General features: G+C 36.4%; 1 protein-coding gene and 1 long non-coding RNA gene across 5 annotated transcripts in view; both read right to left on the bottom strand.

Moving 5' to 3' along the window:
• Positions 1-1,822: 1,822 nt before the first annotated feature.
• LOC112134329 (uncharacterized) lies at positions 1,823-4,259 on the bottom strand. The gene is made up of 3 exons (XR_002915772.3): positions 3,912-4,259; positions 3,547-3,592; positions 1,823-2,278 (listed from the first exon to the last, which is right to left on the bottom strand). It is a non-coding gene; the product is annotated as an uncharacterized LOC112134329 (long non-coding RNA).
• An 8,966-nt stretch (positions 4,260-13,225) lies between these two features.
• Positions 13,226-17,374, bottom strand: part of CAV1 (caveolin 1) — a 38,380-nt gene continuing 34,231 nt past the window's right edge. For 3 of the 4 annotated variants that reach the window (XM_054558802.2, XM_009243162.4, XM_009243163.4), the window contains exon 3: positions 13,226-15,452. In XM_054558802.2, the coding sequence (XP_054414777.2) occupies positions 15,111-15,452 (342 nt within the window). In that variant the 3' untranslated portion in view covers positions 13,226-15,110. 4 annotated transcript variants of the gene reach the window in all.

Below are 17,374 nucleotides of genomic sequence, written 5' to 3'. Positions count from 1 at the left end.
AATCTCCTAATGGTCCCACAGTTATAAGGGTGCCCAGTAATGATCTTTTATTGAAACTTCTGGCAGCAGCTGTTTTGTATTGCTTCTACCTTTAGCATAGTTCATTTAAATTGCAAAGGTGATAAAATAGTTATATCCTTTACAGTAAGATAACTCATTTAATTTGTGAGTAGTGGTTGTATATTAACTGTGTTTTCTGAAACTTGTAGGAAAGGGACGTCTATTTATTGGCTGAATTATGGGGGTGGGGTTCTGTATTGCTATCTGGGGCTGGGGCCAAGGATTTAACCCTCAGGTTCCTTCCTTGCTGGCATTAATGTTGCTGTATAGGCAGGAAGTTGCCCAGGAGTGAAAGCACAATGCTGCTGAGACAGAAGTCTATTTTAAGCTGGTTTATTTCCTCACTTGAGTGACCTTGGATAGATCTGTCTTCTCCCTGTGCCTCTGTCTTTGTCTCTACAATTGATTCAGATGCAGTATTTATTGTACATGTGATATGGTTTGAAATTTTTGCAGTCTTAATTGTTAACAGGAGACCAGGCAGTCTAAGCTCTCAATTCGGATTTATTTCTTGTTCCACCAGTGGCTCATTAAGTGACCCTACTGGAGGAACCAGCATTCCTGGCACTTTATCCTTCCCATTTGTAAAATGGGGTTATGAGCATGCCTCCCTTCCTACCTCAGGGGAATGCAAGAGCATACATATGTGGGAGAATTTGGGGGACTGGAATTTTATGAATATTTAGATTGTAAACAGACATGTTTATTGGTCTGCCTGTCACAATCCTGTGTCAGATTAACTTCCTCTTCCTTCCACAGCCCCTTGACTGGGCAAACTTCAAACAAGGTGACTGAGCTCCCTTAGCTGCCACTGATTGGATCAGGATGGACAACAAATGTAGGAGGAGTTCATCTGGATCTAGCCTGAGCCAGTCAGATGTCCCCTTTGAATCCATGCCTATAGAAATACAAAAAATGGAAGCCAGAGGATGATGGATCCTTGAAGTAATAAGTCAGGTAGATCTTGAAAATTTTTGACTCAATCCATATTGATGAACACAAGAATAATTCTGGTCTACAAAGGGAGGCAAGAGAAAGACTTGGGGTGTATTAAGAAAAACAGGTAAGTGACCCTGGGTCACTAGAAAGAGTGAGACAGAGTGATGGAATGAGTGGCTGCCTGAAACTTTCTAATGCATTCAAGGCCTGGCTCTGTTTTAGGCATTCTTCACATTTTCATTCACACCACACTCTAATGAGGTAGGAAACGTTATAGCTGCTGGTTTAGAGAATGCAGTCCGGCTATGGGACTTATCCAAGGTCACACAGCTGTTTTTAAGTTGGCTGAGGATTTGATTATAGAGTTCTACTTCTAAGTTTAAAGTTTTTTCTGCTACACAATGACCTATTACTTAAGGTTGAAGCTTGAAAGAGAAATAAGAAGATCTAAAGAAACTGTTCTAGTCCAATGAAGATACCGAAGGCTGATATTTTACTTGAATGTGACTGAGTAATATTTTACATCATCCCTGATATTTGTCCCAATGCCAGTAACCTCACCATTAAATTCATCTCTTCCTCTGGAATTTGAATGACACTACCACTTTTTTTCCTACTCATCCCACTCAAGTAATTTTTCATTTCTGTTGGACCAAGAGTGTGGGAGTTTACAAGGCTATCATATATTTTAATTGGTATTTACTCATGGTTCTGATAGATATTTTCTGTTTGGTCATCTGCTCTGTGAAGCCTGCATCTTCAAAAGTTATTATTAGAACACATTTTAGTGATAATTACTAAAGCAAGCACCAACATTTCATTTAAGATCTAAGTTGGTATAAAGTATGTATTTATTTCACCAGGTCAATCAAAGGTTTTCAAATTTTCTTTGTGATAGAACTACTTAGTCAAACAAAATGTTGTGCTGAAAATTAACATGAAAAGAAATTAAAACAGAATTTGTGTGTTTGAGGGAAAGTGGTAGACACCATTTCACACACCCCTTTCCCTAGTCCACCTCTGTCATCTTAGGGGAGCTGGTCAATACCTCGGGATTCAATAAGGCACAGTTTTAAAGCCACTGTATTAAACTGTACAATTGATTGTCAATAATTTTTATTTTACAAAAAGTTATTTTCTCAACAGATAAAGACCAAAATATTAATTTCATCTTGGAGTTGCCTTTGTAGGGGCTTCACTGAGCTTCCATGAAGACAAAGACCTTTGTCTTGCTTATCTTTTTAATCCCTGCGATACCAAATAGTTGCTCCATAAGTGCCTGTTGAAGGAATAACATGAACAACTATTAACAGAAACTTAGACTAGAGAATACATTATTTGCATGGCTTTTAATCATTCACTCTTCTTTTTTTCCCATTGATGACACACAATGCTATTGTAATACTGTCAAATTGTGTCACACTTATGCACTTTCTCCCAAGCACATAGTGAGTTTCTCTATAAAGAATAGCTTTGAAGCTAATAGTCATGGGTATTAAACTCTTTGGGCGACCTGGAGTTGGTTATTTAACCATTCTAAGCTTCTATTTCTTGATCTCTAAAACAAAGCAATAGTATCTACTTGACCTAGATAATAATATATAGCACATACGGCTGTTGTTAGTAATATTTGCAAAATGCTTAGCACATTGCCTTGTATGTGGTATGTGCTCAATAAATAAAGGCTATTATTATTTAGCAGGCAATATGAAAGGCAACGAGGCAAACAACACAATCACTGTAAAAATGCAAAGTCACTCTGAAGCCAATTTATATTAATCAAAGTGCATATTGTGCTATGTACTGAGTGCTTACTTGTGTCATACAGTCAACAGAACTTTCTGTCTCAGAGTTGGCAGGTAGTTAAATCTCACCTTTTCCAAGAGGTTGTGCAATGTGATGGGGAATTTAAGAAACATCCTCTCTAAAGAACGTTAACTGGTGCCTGGGATAGTTATTATCTCATTAATGGATGGCATTATATTAACACAACTGAAGGAGAGGAGTAGGTTTCTTTCTTGGCCATTTGTAGAGTGGCTCAAACTGGCAGCTGTTGCTTTTTTAAAAAAATGACTGCCTTTTTCCTGTTGCAAATACTCCACCTTTTATGCCAGTTTCCACATGCTTTTCAGTTGTGCTGTTAAAGTACTAGGCAAGTGTATAGTTTTATCTTTTTGACATGCAAATTACTCAACTTTCTATGGAATCAAATCTCTCATTCTAGTTGATTTTATTCACTTTCTCCCCGTCTAACTTTTCCCACTCCTCTCTCATCACAATAAAAAAATCCCTACTTCCTTACTTGCAACTTTCTTTTTTTTTTTTTTCTTTTCTAGCTCTGTGGAAGTTTGAGTGACTCATTGCAGAGAGGAACTGATGAAGTCAACAGCTGCTGGAAAAACTTCTTTTTCCTTAATAGCTGTATCAACATGTGGTTGCTATTATTCAAGTAAGAAAAATATGTATATCAAACATCCATGGTAGTCCTTGCTAAAATTTTCATTAGAGAAACTCATGTTTTGACATTAAAAAAAGTTCAAATGGGACCTTAGAGGATGTTTTGTTGGAGAACAAAATCATGGAGAAATAAAGTCTAAAAAGAAAAACAAATGACAAACATGTTGTTAATAATGCTGTAATTTATTTCAGAGTGGGTTAGGTGATTTTCTTCATGGCATTATTAGTGGCACTGCAGAAATTTGGCACCTCATGCCTTCATAGTCTCCAGGATGGTCTGACCATTCATCCAACAAATATTAATTGCTGTCATGGTAAAATCTCTGCCTCATGGAGTTTAAATCCTAAAAGTGGTGAAAAACTAAACATTGTGAACAGTTAATTACTCAATATGGTATGTACTGTGAAGGAAATAGGCAAGAGGCTAAGATAGAGATTAAGATAAAAGGAATTACTTCACTTAGGGAAGACCTGGGAGACCTCTCTGAGTGTTGACATTGAGGCTGAGACCTAAAGAATGAGAAGGAGGTAGCAAAGTAGAGAGAATGGTGTAAGATCATCTTGGTCAGAAGGAGCAGCTGTGCAAAGTCATCTGACTTTGAGAGGGGCCATAGCATGTTCTTGGGACTGAAAGAACATCAGTGTGTCTGGAGCACAGATCATGAGGAGGTTGTAGTATGCAATTAGATTGGAGAGATAGGCAGGAGCTGAATCATGTAACTTTGTAGGCCTTGGTAAAGAGATGTGATTTTATGAATGCATTTTACTGAATGCAGTGAGAAGATACAAGAAGATTTTAAGTTCTGTGTGTGTGTATGTGTGTGTACCTCTGTGAAAATGTGTGTTGCTGTAGAGCAAAGTGGCCAAATGAGTTGGATGGGGTTAAGGGTGGAAACAGGTAGACTGCCTAAAGTAGACCAGGATTTAAATTATGGCTGCTCATACAGAGGTTGTGGCAGTGGAATCGAGGCAGGGGTGCAAAAGCAAGATATATTTTGAAGAAGGAACTGACAGAATCTGGTAATGAATTGGCTATAGGTCTTGAGGAAAAGAAAGGTCTATGGGGACTCCTAGGTTTTAAGCTTGGGTAGCTATGTGGATGATTGAACAATTAAAAATGATGTAGAATATTTGGCAGGGTGGAGGAAGCATGAGTAGTACAGTTTTTATCTATGAGACAGCCACGGGAGATGAGAGAGTCTGGAGAGAACATGCACAGAGAGACAAGGAGAGGGCTTAGGGTGGAGCCTTGGGCTATTTCTTCATTTATGGGTTGGGTAGAGGACATCTGAGGAGTAAATGATCTCAAAAGCAGAATAACAAACTGGATGACAAACACCCCTGGGAGCAGATATATTAGGACAAAAGGACCAATAATTTGTATCTTCTTAAATAAACATCCTAATTGAGAAAAAGAAATATATTAGCAACATGAAACAAGACAAGAAATTCCCCCCACAAAAAAAAAGCCATGTAAAATATCAGGATAAAAATGTAGATTTGAAGGAACCTAATAGGTGGGATAAATAGTGACATAGATACAGCTAAAGAATGATGGAGTTGAAAGACCAGATGGAAGAATGCTTCTAGAATGATAGAAAATGTAAAAATTCATAGCCAGGGATAATAGAAGTACCAGGTTTTAGATACTTAGAGTCCCTGAAGGAAAAATTATAAAAATCGAAAGAGGAAAATATTTAAAGAAATGTGGAGAACATTTTCAAAAGAAAGAACAGCTACAGATTGAAATGGTCTTTAGAGAACCATTTCATGGGAAATATATACTAAAAATATTTAAAAATATATATTTTAAAAATTCACACACAGGTCCATTATATTGAGATTTAAGAATATCATAGGCAAAGAGAAAATGATAAATGACACAAATGACATCAGAGGTTTCAAAAAATGCAGAATTCCAGAGGCAATGGAGTAATTTCAAAAAAATACTTAAGAAAATAAATTTGAAGGTAGAATTTTACAATTAATAAATTTGTCATTCAGACATGTGATGGCAATAAAAATATTCTCAGGCATACAAGGCTTTACCATAAAAAGGACTCCCATTGAAAAGATGTTTTAACATAAGTGCTCAAAAAAAGAAAGAGAAGAAAAAATATCAAGAAAAAAGAACTATATCCAAAATACCACAGAATTAAAGCTCTATATGGTGTCAATATGATTGGCAACCCTGGTGGGGGGAAGGCCAAAAGTAATGAACATATACTAAAAATCTTGTCTAGTTAGAGGGTGTATATACACAAACATATATATATATATAAAATATACTGTATATATATTAATTACTTTAAATAAGAAAGTATTAAAAAGAAACAAAAAATAGAATACTTGCAATAAAATGTAAGAGAATAGAAGAAAAGAAAAATGTATTAACAATCACCATGAATATAAATAGACCCAATCTGCCAGTTAAAGAATAGACTATCAGATTGGATAAAAAACAAAATCCAACTCTGTGCTGTTTATAAAGGACTCTCATAAAGCATAAGAACATGGGAACCTTATAGGCACACAGTCTAAGAGATACCATTCACATGACAATCTCTCTAAATGGCATTCCCTAGAGCTGGGTAGTGTACTGCTGATATTGCTAGTGCATGACAGCCCTCAGAGTAAAAGATTGGACCTAAATACATCAGGAAAATGTTTATCTTTTATTTTATTTTATTTTATTTTTTTGAGATGGAGTCTTGCGATCTCGGCTCACTGCAACCTCTGCCTCCCGGGTTCAAGCGATTCTCTTGCCTCAGCTTCCCCAGTAGCTGGGATTACAGGTGCCCACCACCACGTCTGGCTAATTTTTTTAGTTTTAGTAGAGACAGGGTTTCACCATGTTGGCCAGGCTGGTCTCGAACTCCTGACCTCAGGTGATCCGCCTGCCTCGACCTCCCAAAGTGCTGGGATTACAGGCGTGAGCCACCGTGCCCAGCCAGGAGAATGCTTAAGTAAGCAGGTATGACTATGTAAGTTTTTAGCAAAATAAACTTTATGACAAAACAATAATTAGAGATAGGAAGACTCACTACCTAACCATAAAAGGTATGTAGAACCAACATATCAGTAAGAGAATATTTCTAAACAGGTATGCACTGAATAGAGTAGCTTGAAATGTATATAAGGCAAACACTTATAAATCCATTAGGAAGGACCGATAGTCTAGTCTCCTCATTTAAGAAACGGACTAGACAAAAAAGTCATTAAAATATTGAAAATCTGAACAACAAAACATAAGGCTGATATAACAGACATATATTAAATTCTGCATTTAAAAATTAGAGGATGCTTATTCTTCTCAAGCATACATTAAATATTTATAAAAATTTATCATGGACCTGACCATAAAATGTCTTAATACATTTCAAGAACAAGTATATTTAGATCATATTTTTTCCAAAAATAGAGCTAGAAATTCAAACGAAAACTAAGTTAAGAAATTTTATATATTTGGCAATTAAAAAACATAACATTTGTCAAAAGTCATTGAACTGTAGTTAGGATATATGTATTTCACTTTAATGTTAATTATTCCTCAATATTAAGTCAATTGCATTTCTAAAGACAGTCAACAATTAGCAAATATGTACTAAAATAGTCACTAGGCATAATAATTATCGTATTTGGAATAAATAAATCATAAAACATGAAAAAACTCTACATAGAACATTATGAAACTTTACTGAAAATGCTTATAAAGAAATAAATGAAATTTTACTTCCATGTTTAGAGCTAGGAAGCCTTGGTATCATACACATGCCAATTTTCCACCTTGATCTAAAGATTCAATTCAATTCCAATTGATATTCCAAGTGAGTTTTTATTAGAAATGGATGAGACAATTTTAAGTTTTTCTGGAAAATTAAATGGCAAAAACAAACAAACAAAAAAAACCAAGGCCCTTAGAAAGTAAGGAGCAAAGAAAACAGGAAATTAAAACTTGTCTTACAAGATTTGGAGACTCACTTTAAAATGCTATATGAGTACAGGAAAAACAAATTGACCAGTGGGCTAGAATAGAAAGTTCAGAATTCAATCCAAGTATGAATGGAACTTCAATAAATAACAGAGGTGGCATTATAGTTTAAAGGAGAAAGGAGGACATTTTCAATTAATGAAACTAGCATAAATGGTTGTCTCATTCAGAAAAAAAATGAAATTGGATTCCTACGTCATGCAACACAAACAAATCAACTCCATGTAACTGGATTAAGGACTTAAATGTTAAAAGCAAATCTTTAATGTGATTGAACATATTGCAAAATATTTTTATGCTAGAAAAGCCTAAGATATTTAAACTCTTAGACCACAGTAATGCTAGTTAAAATACAATAAATATCTTACTGATCTTGGTAGGAAAATATCTCTTTGACATTATAAAAAGTACTAAAAATAAAAAATGGATAAATATGAACACTAAAGTCAAAATACTTGTGTTCACTAATACTTTAATAATGAAAGTGAAAATAAGGATACAAATTGAGAAAAATATTTGAAACATATGTAAAAATAAAATGAAAACATTAAGAATCTGTAAGAATTCTTATGACTCAGTGAAAAAAAACCCCATTTTTAAAAAACCCTTGCTGAATGACATGTCATTTCACAGAAGAAGCCCACGTGACCAAAAACCAGTGAAGAGACGCTTAACCTCATTGGTAATCAGAAAGGTATAAATCAAGACTAAAATAAGATACTATTTCACACCCACTTGATTAGCAAAATTGAAGAAGTTTGACAGTTCCAAATGCTGGTGGCAGTGTAAATTGCTATTATTACTTTGAAAAGCCATTGGTCATATCTAGAAAAGCTGGGGGTGTATCATTTTTTAGGACTGAACAATTCAGTCCTAATGGTAATCCCTAGAGGAATTTATGCCCACAAACCCTCCCAGTGGACATGTATAAGTATGATTATAGCAGCACCATTAGCATACCATGTCCCCCTCAAGAGGCAGCTGGATAAAAATGGATATGTTCACGCAACAGACAAATATATAGCACTGAAAATGAATGACTTAGATCTATATTCAACAATATGAATGAATCTTAATATTAAGTGAAAAAAAATCAAATGCCAGAACGGTCCATTCTGCATGGTACTCCTTAGAAATATTTTAAAAAGAACTAAAACTAAATAGGTTTTTTTTTTCCCCTGGGAGATTGTATTTAAAATTTTTTAATAGGCAAAAAGATAATAAATACAAAATTTAGGAGAATAGTTACCTCATATGGATGCAGGGGTACAGGTGGATGGGAAAGAGAAGGAACAAACGTGTAGTTGTGAGTTCTAGTTCTTTGACTTGGTGATGAATTCATAGGTGTTAATTAATGATCATTAAATAATAAAATAAATAAAATCAAATAGAAGAGAGCCCCTCATGGACCAATGATGACATTAACTATTGAGCATGCCTATGCTTACATCTGGGTACCAGAAGTAAAAATTGTTTAAAAAACCTGTTCAACTGAGTGCCGTTGCACGTGCCTGTAGCTCCAGCTTCTCAGGAGGCTGAGGTGAGTGGATTGCTTGAGCCTCTGTGTTCAAGACCAGATGGGGCAACTTATCAAGACTCAGAAAAAAAAAACAAAAATGCCAAAAACCCCAAAACCTGTTTGGCCTAAAAGTATAATTATAGGTAGGGTAATTTAATAGTGTTTAGACAATGTATATAAATAATTCTTTTGTTAATTTTGGCTGTAAAAGAAAGGAGAAAAAACATTGATGGTTGGAGGAGGTTATAAGGTTAAGGGAGGGAATGTGGTTTTTTTAAATTATAAAGTTATATGCGATGTTTGGAGGCCAATGAGAGCAATTCAGAACACAGGGAGAGATAGATAGTAAAAGAGTTAAACGAGATGACAAACAGAGCAAAGATCTTGTGAAAATAAGAAAGGATGAGATTCGGAGCGCATGTGATGGGACTGGCTTTTGCTCGGAGTAGGGAATCATCCATTTTAGTGGAAGGGAAAAATAAGATGAGAGCAAGTATCAGTAGGATTGGTGTGCATTGGTGAAGTGGAGAGAGTTTGCATTGATGGTAAGTTGGATAATGCACAACATCTTGAGACATTCATTATTACTAAAGCAACTGTTAGATCTGAGAATGAATACGAAAGTCAAATAAATGAATGGAGAGTCCTAAAGAAAAAAATAGTCTTGAATCTTAATGGTAAAGTGGTTCTATCGGTTACTTGATAGAACCTTATCTGATTCCATGGAGATAATTTAATATTTGTCAAATAATATAAATATTAGAGTTTATTTCAAAAAGTGTGTTTCTTTCCATCATTAAAATCTCTGTCTTGGAGTCTGTACATCAACTTAACACTTAGTCATTTTACGGTCTTGAAAGTCACTAAACTATAATGTGACTGAATATACCCTATTATGAAACATTTTTTATGTCGTAAAAACTTATATGTAAATGCTTAAATAAAAGATTTTGTTAAATTTGTGAGAGCAGTTTTAATTTTATATTTTAGACTCAAAATGTTTTAATTTGCATTTTAATTGGCTCCCATATTGTTGACTATTACTTGTTCTCAGTAGAGACACAACTTGCTTTCTGTTTTGTGGGATTTCTGCTAACTATATGATTTGGTGCCATGGTTTAGCTCCTAGATTCCGGAGCCAGACTCCATGTGTTCATAATCCTGACTTAGTTACTAGCTGTGTTACTCTGAGCGAGTTACTTGACTCTTCTGTGCCTCGATTTCTTACTCTGTAAAATTGGAATGACAATGATAATACATACCATATAGGGTTATTGCAAATATTACATAAACTAATACATTTATAAAGGATACACTTGACATACGAAGTTGAATACAAGTTTTAACTATTACTTAACTTCTGCTAATGTTTACTCCAATTCTGCTCACATTACTTGCTTATTATACATTTCAGAGTGGATGAAATAATTCTGCCAGCCAGTGGGAACAGGAAGCTTCATGAAGAGGAGAAAGGCTTAGGGCTCAGAAACCGCAGAGAGCAGGAGGATAGATGAGTGTAAGGAACAGAATTTTGAGGACAGACACTCCTGGATTAGACAATAGCTCCAATACTTATTAGTGATGGTGAATGGGTGACTTTCTAAAACTCTTTAAATCTTATTTGTAAAATGGGGACATCAATATCTATTTTGAAATCTTGTATAAATTTGCAATAATGTCTGTAAAGTATCTGACAGGAGCTCAGAAATGACACAATTCTTTAAATCCACTCACACCCAAATTTTAAACAAAAAGTAGCAGTATATCCTACACACAATTTTTAAGTTTTACTATTTAAGTTAACATCATGCTATGAACATATTTCCATGTCATTAAATATTCTATTCCATCCAATATTTAAAAGCTAATAGAAGTCTGTTAAATGCATATACCATAATTTATTTAACCAATTTGGTTGTTTTAATATTTATGTTGTTTCCAATATATTATGCTGTTGACAATAAAATGGTGAACATTTATGATGATGAACCTTGGTATTGCCTCTATTATTTTTATTTAGTAAGAGGAATTGTGGGATATATCATGTGTACATTTAATTGTCTTCCAAATGGTTTATACCAGTTACCCTCACAGATGCAATAAATGAGTGTGCCCACTCACCTGCATCTTCACCAGCATGGACATTACTTTTGTTCACCGTCTCTGCAGACTTAGGTGAAAATGATGTCTCATTGCTTTAACTCTTACTACTTCTTTACTAATAAGTTTTTGCATAATTGTTGTGTACTTCTTTTTGTGAACTATCTTTGCTTATTATTCATCTTTTTCTTAATTGATGAAAGCTGTCTTTATTTTTAGGTATATTATAATGCTATGCATTAAAATGCTTTCTGTTATCAGTCTTTATCATTTGTTTGTATTTGTTTCTACTGTTTTTGATATATAGAAGTTTGATATTTTGTGTGTTTATTGCCATGACCTTTTTATTTTATGATTTCAGCCTTCTGTGTTATGTTAAGGGTGCCTCTCTTTACTTCTCCCCTCCACCCAGTGTTAAAAATATGGATTATAAATTAAAACATAGAATGCTTGACTATTAGCACCCACATCAGGGAAGGTATGAGACCTTCCTTCCTTCCTTCCTTCCTTCCTTCCTTCCTTCCTTCCTTCCTCTTTCTTTCTCTTCCTTCCTTTTTCTTTCTCTTTCTCTTTCTCTCTTTCCTTCTTTCCTTTCTTTCTTTCTGATGGTCTCACTATGTTGTCAAGGCTGGCCTGAACTCCTGGCCTCAATTGATCCTACTGTCTCAGCCTTGAGCTTCCGAACTGCTAGGACTACAGGCTAAATGTGTGATGTATGAAGCTATTTATTACCAATATGGAATAAAAGTTGTCCAAAGCCATATAGTTATTTTTGTAGATGGAACGGGATTGGAAGCTGTGATGATTGACTTTTTATGTCAACTTAACTGGGTCATGGGGTGTCCATATGTTTGGTCACATATTATTCTGAATGCTTCTTTGAGGGTGCTTTTGGATAAGATTAACATTTAAATTCATAGACGGAGTAAGGCAGATTGCCCTCCCTAAGCTGGGTGGGCCTCATCTAATCAGTTGAAGGCTTGCATAGAATAAGCTGACCCTGAACCTGACCACCAAGTAAGAGAGAATTCCTTCTGCTTGACTGCCTTCAAACTGGAACATTGAATTTTTTTCCTGCCTTTGGACTTGGTCTAAAATAGCAGCTTTTCCTGGCTCTTGAGCCTGCTGATGTTGGACTGGAACTACATCATCAGCTCTCCTGGGTTCCCAGCTTGCTGACTCACCCTGCAGATTTGGGAACTTGTCAGCCTCCATAATCGTGTGAGCCAGTTCCTTATAATAAAGCTCTTGCTCTCTATCTCTATCATCTCTATGTATCTCTATCATCTCCATCTGTATCTATCTCTATCCGTATCATCTCCATCCATATCTTTATCATCCCCATCTATCTCTTTCTCATCACCTCCATCTATCTCTAACTGTAGCTCCATCTCTATATGTACATCTATCTATTTCTATCTCTGTCTCTATATATCTCTATCTCTATCTATCTCTATCTCTATTTCTATCTCTGTCTCTATCTGTCCCTATATATCTCTATCTCTGTCTCTCTCTATATATGTAAATATCTATCTCCATCTTCATGTCCATCTCTATCTATCTCTATCTTCATCTCTCTCTTTATCTTTATCTTTATCATCTCTATCCTATCTATCGTCCATCTATCTATCTATCTATCTATCTATCTATCTATCTATCATCTATCTATCTATCTGCATCTATCTCCTATTGGTTTTGTTTCTCTGGAGAACCCTAATATAGGAGTCCCGAATGTAAACTTAGCCAAGCAACAAACATAAATTGAGACTGCAATATACCTCTTTAAAACCCAGTTAAGGCATGGCAAAGTTCAAGGCATTGGCCCCAAATGCAAATTGTGTCTTTTACTAAGTGAGACTATTAACATCCATCACACAAGCTTGCTGGGGGCTCAAATTAGATGACATATAAAACATTGGGCAAATTGCTAAAAAAAACTTTGTTATTAATTATAACTTTTATCTGAAGCAACTCATAAATGGCGATGACCTTAGCAGAAATATTCTAAGTGACTTTGTAATAATTTTAAAGTGGGAGACCATTACCCCCCACAAACACATACAAACACGTACACACACTATGCACATGCTCACTACATACAAATACACAGACTCTGACACATAAACACCTGTTTTGGGAAAAAATAATGAAGCTGACTGTTTAACCATTAAACATTTTTATTGTGCAGGCTTGTAACATTTATAGGACATGCATGATAAAAAATTGTAAAATATATCAGTAATCATATAAAATTTCAGCGATCTTTTGGACCAGTAATTGATTTGCATGAGGGACTAAGCATCTATGTAGAACAGACATGTCTTGGAATACACAGTTTACAGATTGAATCACAAAGCCATTTCCTAAGTGATTTTCTTCATATAAAGATAAAAATATCTTTACATTTAAAAAGTATGCAGTATAGCACATTTTCAGTTATGTACACAGTTTAAAAGTAAAACTATATCCATGCCAGTGTCTGTTTTAAATGCAAAAAGTCAAAGTAGGTAACAGGTTGGTAATTAAAGTGTCAGGAAGACTGGAAGAGGCAAAAATCAAGCGGAGTTCCAATAAGTGTATGAAAAAAAATAAAAGCATAACTGAAGGTTTAAGAAAAGTCCGCAAAGGCAGAATCACAATATGAGCAGGAGGGATAAAAAGCTTTTGGTTATACCAGGCAGCTTTCTGTATGACTCAGGTTTACAGGTGAAATTCCTCAGTTTGAGTTCAGAAGAATTTGAACTTATTCCAGCAAAATACTTCAATCTTTTTATTACTGCCTCCTCCCCCATCTTCTTTGTGGGCAAAGGGATGCTTGGATTAGGTCCAAAGCTCCTGGCAGGGGGAGGGGCCATGTGTCACAGCATAACAGACGGTTGCAAGTGCTTTACTGAGCAGGGGTCAGGTTTGCAGCAACTCTGATAGGCTCACACAATGGCCTCCGTTTTACAGCCCCTCCCTGGAGGCCCACTGATCAGCTGAAATGGGAACACAATGTTGAGCCACTAAACCACCCTGGTGATGGATTAGTTTGGATTCAGGAAAGCGTGATTATTCTTGAAAATAAACGAAGCTGAATAGACATGCTGACCTCATTCAGCTGATGAGAGGCAGGGAAAGCTGGCTTTCAGGCCTGCCAGCCCACAGAGGGCTCAGCCCTATTGGTCCACTTTAATTCATTTCATCGGGCTAGTGTCGACCATACTCACTATGGATAAAGATGTTGCCTGATGAAGCCCAGAAGTGAGCTTCACCAGACTCTGTAGCTCAGAGTCAGAAACACGCATGGAAAACTAGGTCATAGATATTCTAATTTTGGTCTTCAGGGAGGCTGCTGACCTAATGCGAGCTGCTGAGTTAGACCCGATTTGAAAAGGAAAATGTGAAAAACAGGAAGGCACTGAGGTCTTGTTATCTATATAACAAATATTCAGGCACAGAAAATATCATAGGTTAAAATTTCAAGAAGAGTAAGGCATTAGTTGGATCATGAGAAGGCCGAAGATTATGTTTTCTAACCTGTAAGGATCACTGGATCCTACTGAATTATGAAATGAATGGCAGTAATCCACTAACTCCTTAAACGGTGGGAAAAGAGTTTGCTGAAAATCTGCCCACATACTTGTACACTCCATGGCCATACCCTGGAATTCTTCCTTTAACATAAAATGACCAACATTTTAGAGTAGGCAGTTAAGGTTGTTGGTTCTTTTTTTTTTTCTCCTCAGTTCTTCATATTTCTCTTAAATTACCTTTCAACAATGTTCATATCTCAGCCAATAAAGCGATGATTGATCCACATGCAAATAAAAAGGTAAGGAAAAAATTTTAAATGGGTTTTAAAAATTCAGACTGCCAAAAATAGATGAAATAGTTCAGAAGAGACATAATACTTATGAAAACTGAGAAAGTGATCTTTTTATTCTCAACCAAGATAATTCATTCATAAGTTGTTGCTGTATTAGCAACTTGGAACTTGAAATTGGCACCAGGAAAATTAAAAGGAAAAAAAAATCAGGTATACTTCTATCCTTGAAATGTCATTTATATTTCTTTCTGCAAGTTGATGCGGACATTGCTGAATATTTTCCCAACAGCTTCAAAGAGTGGGTCACAGACGGTGTGGACGTAGATGGAATAGACACGGCTGATGCACTGAATCTCAATCAGGAAGCTCTTAATGCATGGTACAACTGCCCAGATGTGCAGGAAAGAGAGAATGGCAAAGTAAATGCCCCAGATGAGCGCCATTGGGATGCCAAAGAGGGCAGACAGCAAGCGGTAAAACCAGTATTTCGTCACAGTGAAGGTGGTGAAGCTGGCCTTCCAAATGCCGTCGAAACTGTGTGTCCCTTCTGGTTCTGCAATCACATCTTCAAAGTCAATCTAAAAGGTAGAAGTGACAGAACATAAGCACAGAATAGAAGAAAAGAGACAAAAACCCCACTATTCAGTATCCATAGACATATACTGTGTTAGCATTTATGAGTTCGTTCTTTGTGAGATGCTTAAAGGCAACCAGCAGCATCAGCATCACTTGGAACTTGGAAACACAGATTTTTTAATTTTTACTTTTTTGAGACAAGATCTTGCTCTGTCACCCAGGCTGGAGTGCAGTGGCATGATCATGGCTCACTGCAGCTTCTACTTCCCAAGCTCAAGCAATCTGCCTACCTCAGCCTCTTAAGTAGCTGGGACCACAGGTGCATGCCACCACACTCGGCTAATTATTATTATTTTTTTTAAGAGATGGAGTCTCACTATATTGCCCAGGCTGGTCTTGAACTCCTGAGATCAAGGAATCCACCCACCTTGGCCTTCCGAGGAGTTGGTATAATAGGATGAGCCACTAAGCCTACCTGAAACACAGGTATTTGGGTTCCCCTTGGACGTTATTATCTCTCAAGGGTGGAATCCAGGAGATTTTTAAACATGTTCTCTGGGTGTTTCTCTACCACACAAAAGGTTGAGAACTATAGCTCTAGAGAAAACCAAATGGATGTGATTAAATTTCTTGACTTAAAGTAAAATCCCCAAACATAGATAAGGATACGAGGCACTCAGTACAATGTAATGAACGTGACATAATTCAACTGCATTTGAAGACAACTACACATACAATCTTAAGGGGCAGTTAGTTCATAATTGGTTAACAATTCTTCAAATGCCCAATCAGCATAATTACTTCAGGAAATTAGATCATGGTGAGCTGGGAGGCATCAAGAAGGCTTCATGAGGTGGGAGATTTGAGCAGGGCTTGGGCAATTGGCTGATTTGGAGAGGAAGAAGAAAGGGACCTTGGAAACGTGTCAAAGCCCCAGGAACAAGCAAGGGTGTCATAGTGAGTGTCTCAGGCAGAACAGACCTGTGTCACCAAGGCTGGAAAGACAGGTTGAGGCCAGACTGAATATTATTTTACAGACAGTGGGGTCTATGGAAGATGTGGGAGTAGGGGAGTGTAGCCACAATCGACGCAGTAGTTTATCAAGATGAGTTTGACAACGGTATGCACACTGGGAGAAGGAGGAAAGAGACTCAAGGCAGGGAGACTGTTGCTGTCACTCAAGTTTGAAGGGCCAGGACTGGAAAGGTGGTCATAAAAAAAAGAAAAGAAAAGAAGGTTCCAGAGATGCTAAGGGAAGAATCTACAGGACTTGGTTAGCTCAAGGGTGGGGATGAAAGGAGCTGGAATGCAAATTTGGCTCCTTTCCCAATAGCTCTCCCAGGTACACGTTCACCCAAACAATTAATTACAGGAAGTTTTATCCCTCTGTAAAGATTTATATAAACTACACTGAAACATAGGATTAAAAACAGAATTACCAACAGAAAGGTAGGACAGAGCCAGTGCAAGTGCTTGGCAGTGACAGCTATAGGAGGGGATTTAATGCGGTTTGAAATCCAAACAAGTGGATGACTGCCAGCAGCGACTCAGGCAGGTTCAGGATTAGGGAATGAGGACTGCCATGACTCCACGGAGCTGCTCAGTGCCAAAAAGCCACCTTTTGGCTCAGTGCCAAAAAGACAAAATAAAATGTCTTCTGGAAAAAGTACATGATGCTTACCAATTTTTAAAGTTTATTTTGTAGAACATTCTGTTTCTTGACTTATTGTCCAATGTTCTAATAATGTAATGTGAAAAAAATGGTATGGCCACAATTATGTAAGTGAGCTTAAAGTAGATTTATTGTCACTCATTTTTTCCTCACCCATTTGGATCTAGACACAGGGTAAACATTTACTTGTGTGTTTTAAAAGGTGGCAAATACATGGCAAATCAGGTCAATACTTTTACAAAGTTTCTGTGC

This window comes from Pongo abelii, chromosome 6, assembly GCF_028885655.2.
Source record: "Pongo abelii isolate AG06213 chromosome 6, NHGRI_mPonAbe1-v2.0_pri, whole genome shotgun sequence".
NCBI classification, from domain to species: Eukaryota; Metazoa; Chordata; class Mammalia; order Primates; family Hominidae; genus Pongo; species Pongo abelii.
Note: the sequence above shows the minus strand (reverse complement) of the source record. Positions and strands in the feature narration are given on the sequence as shown.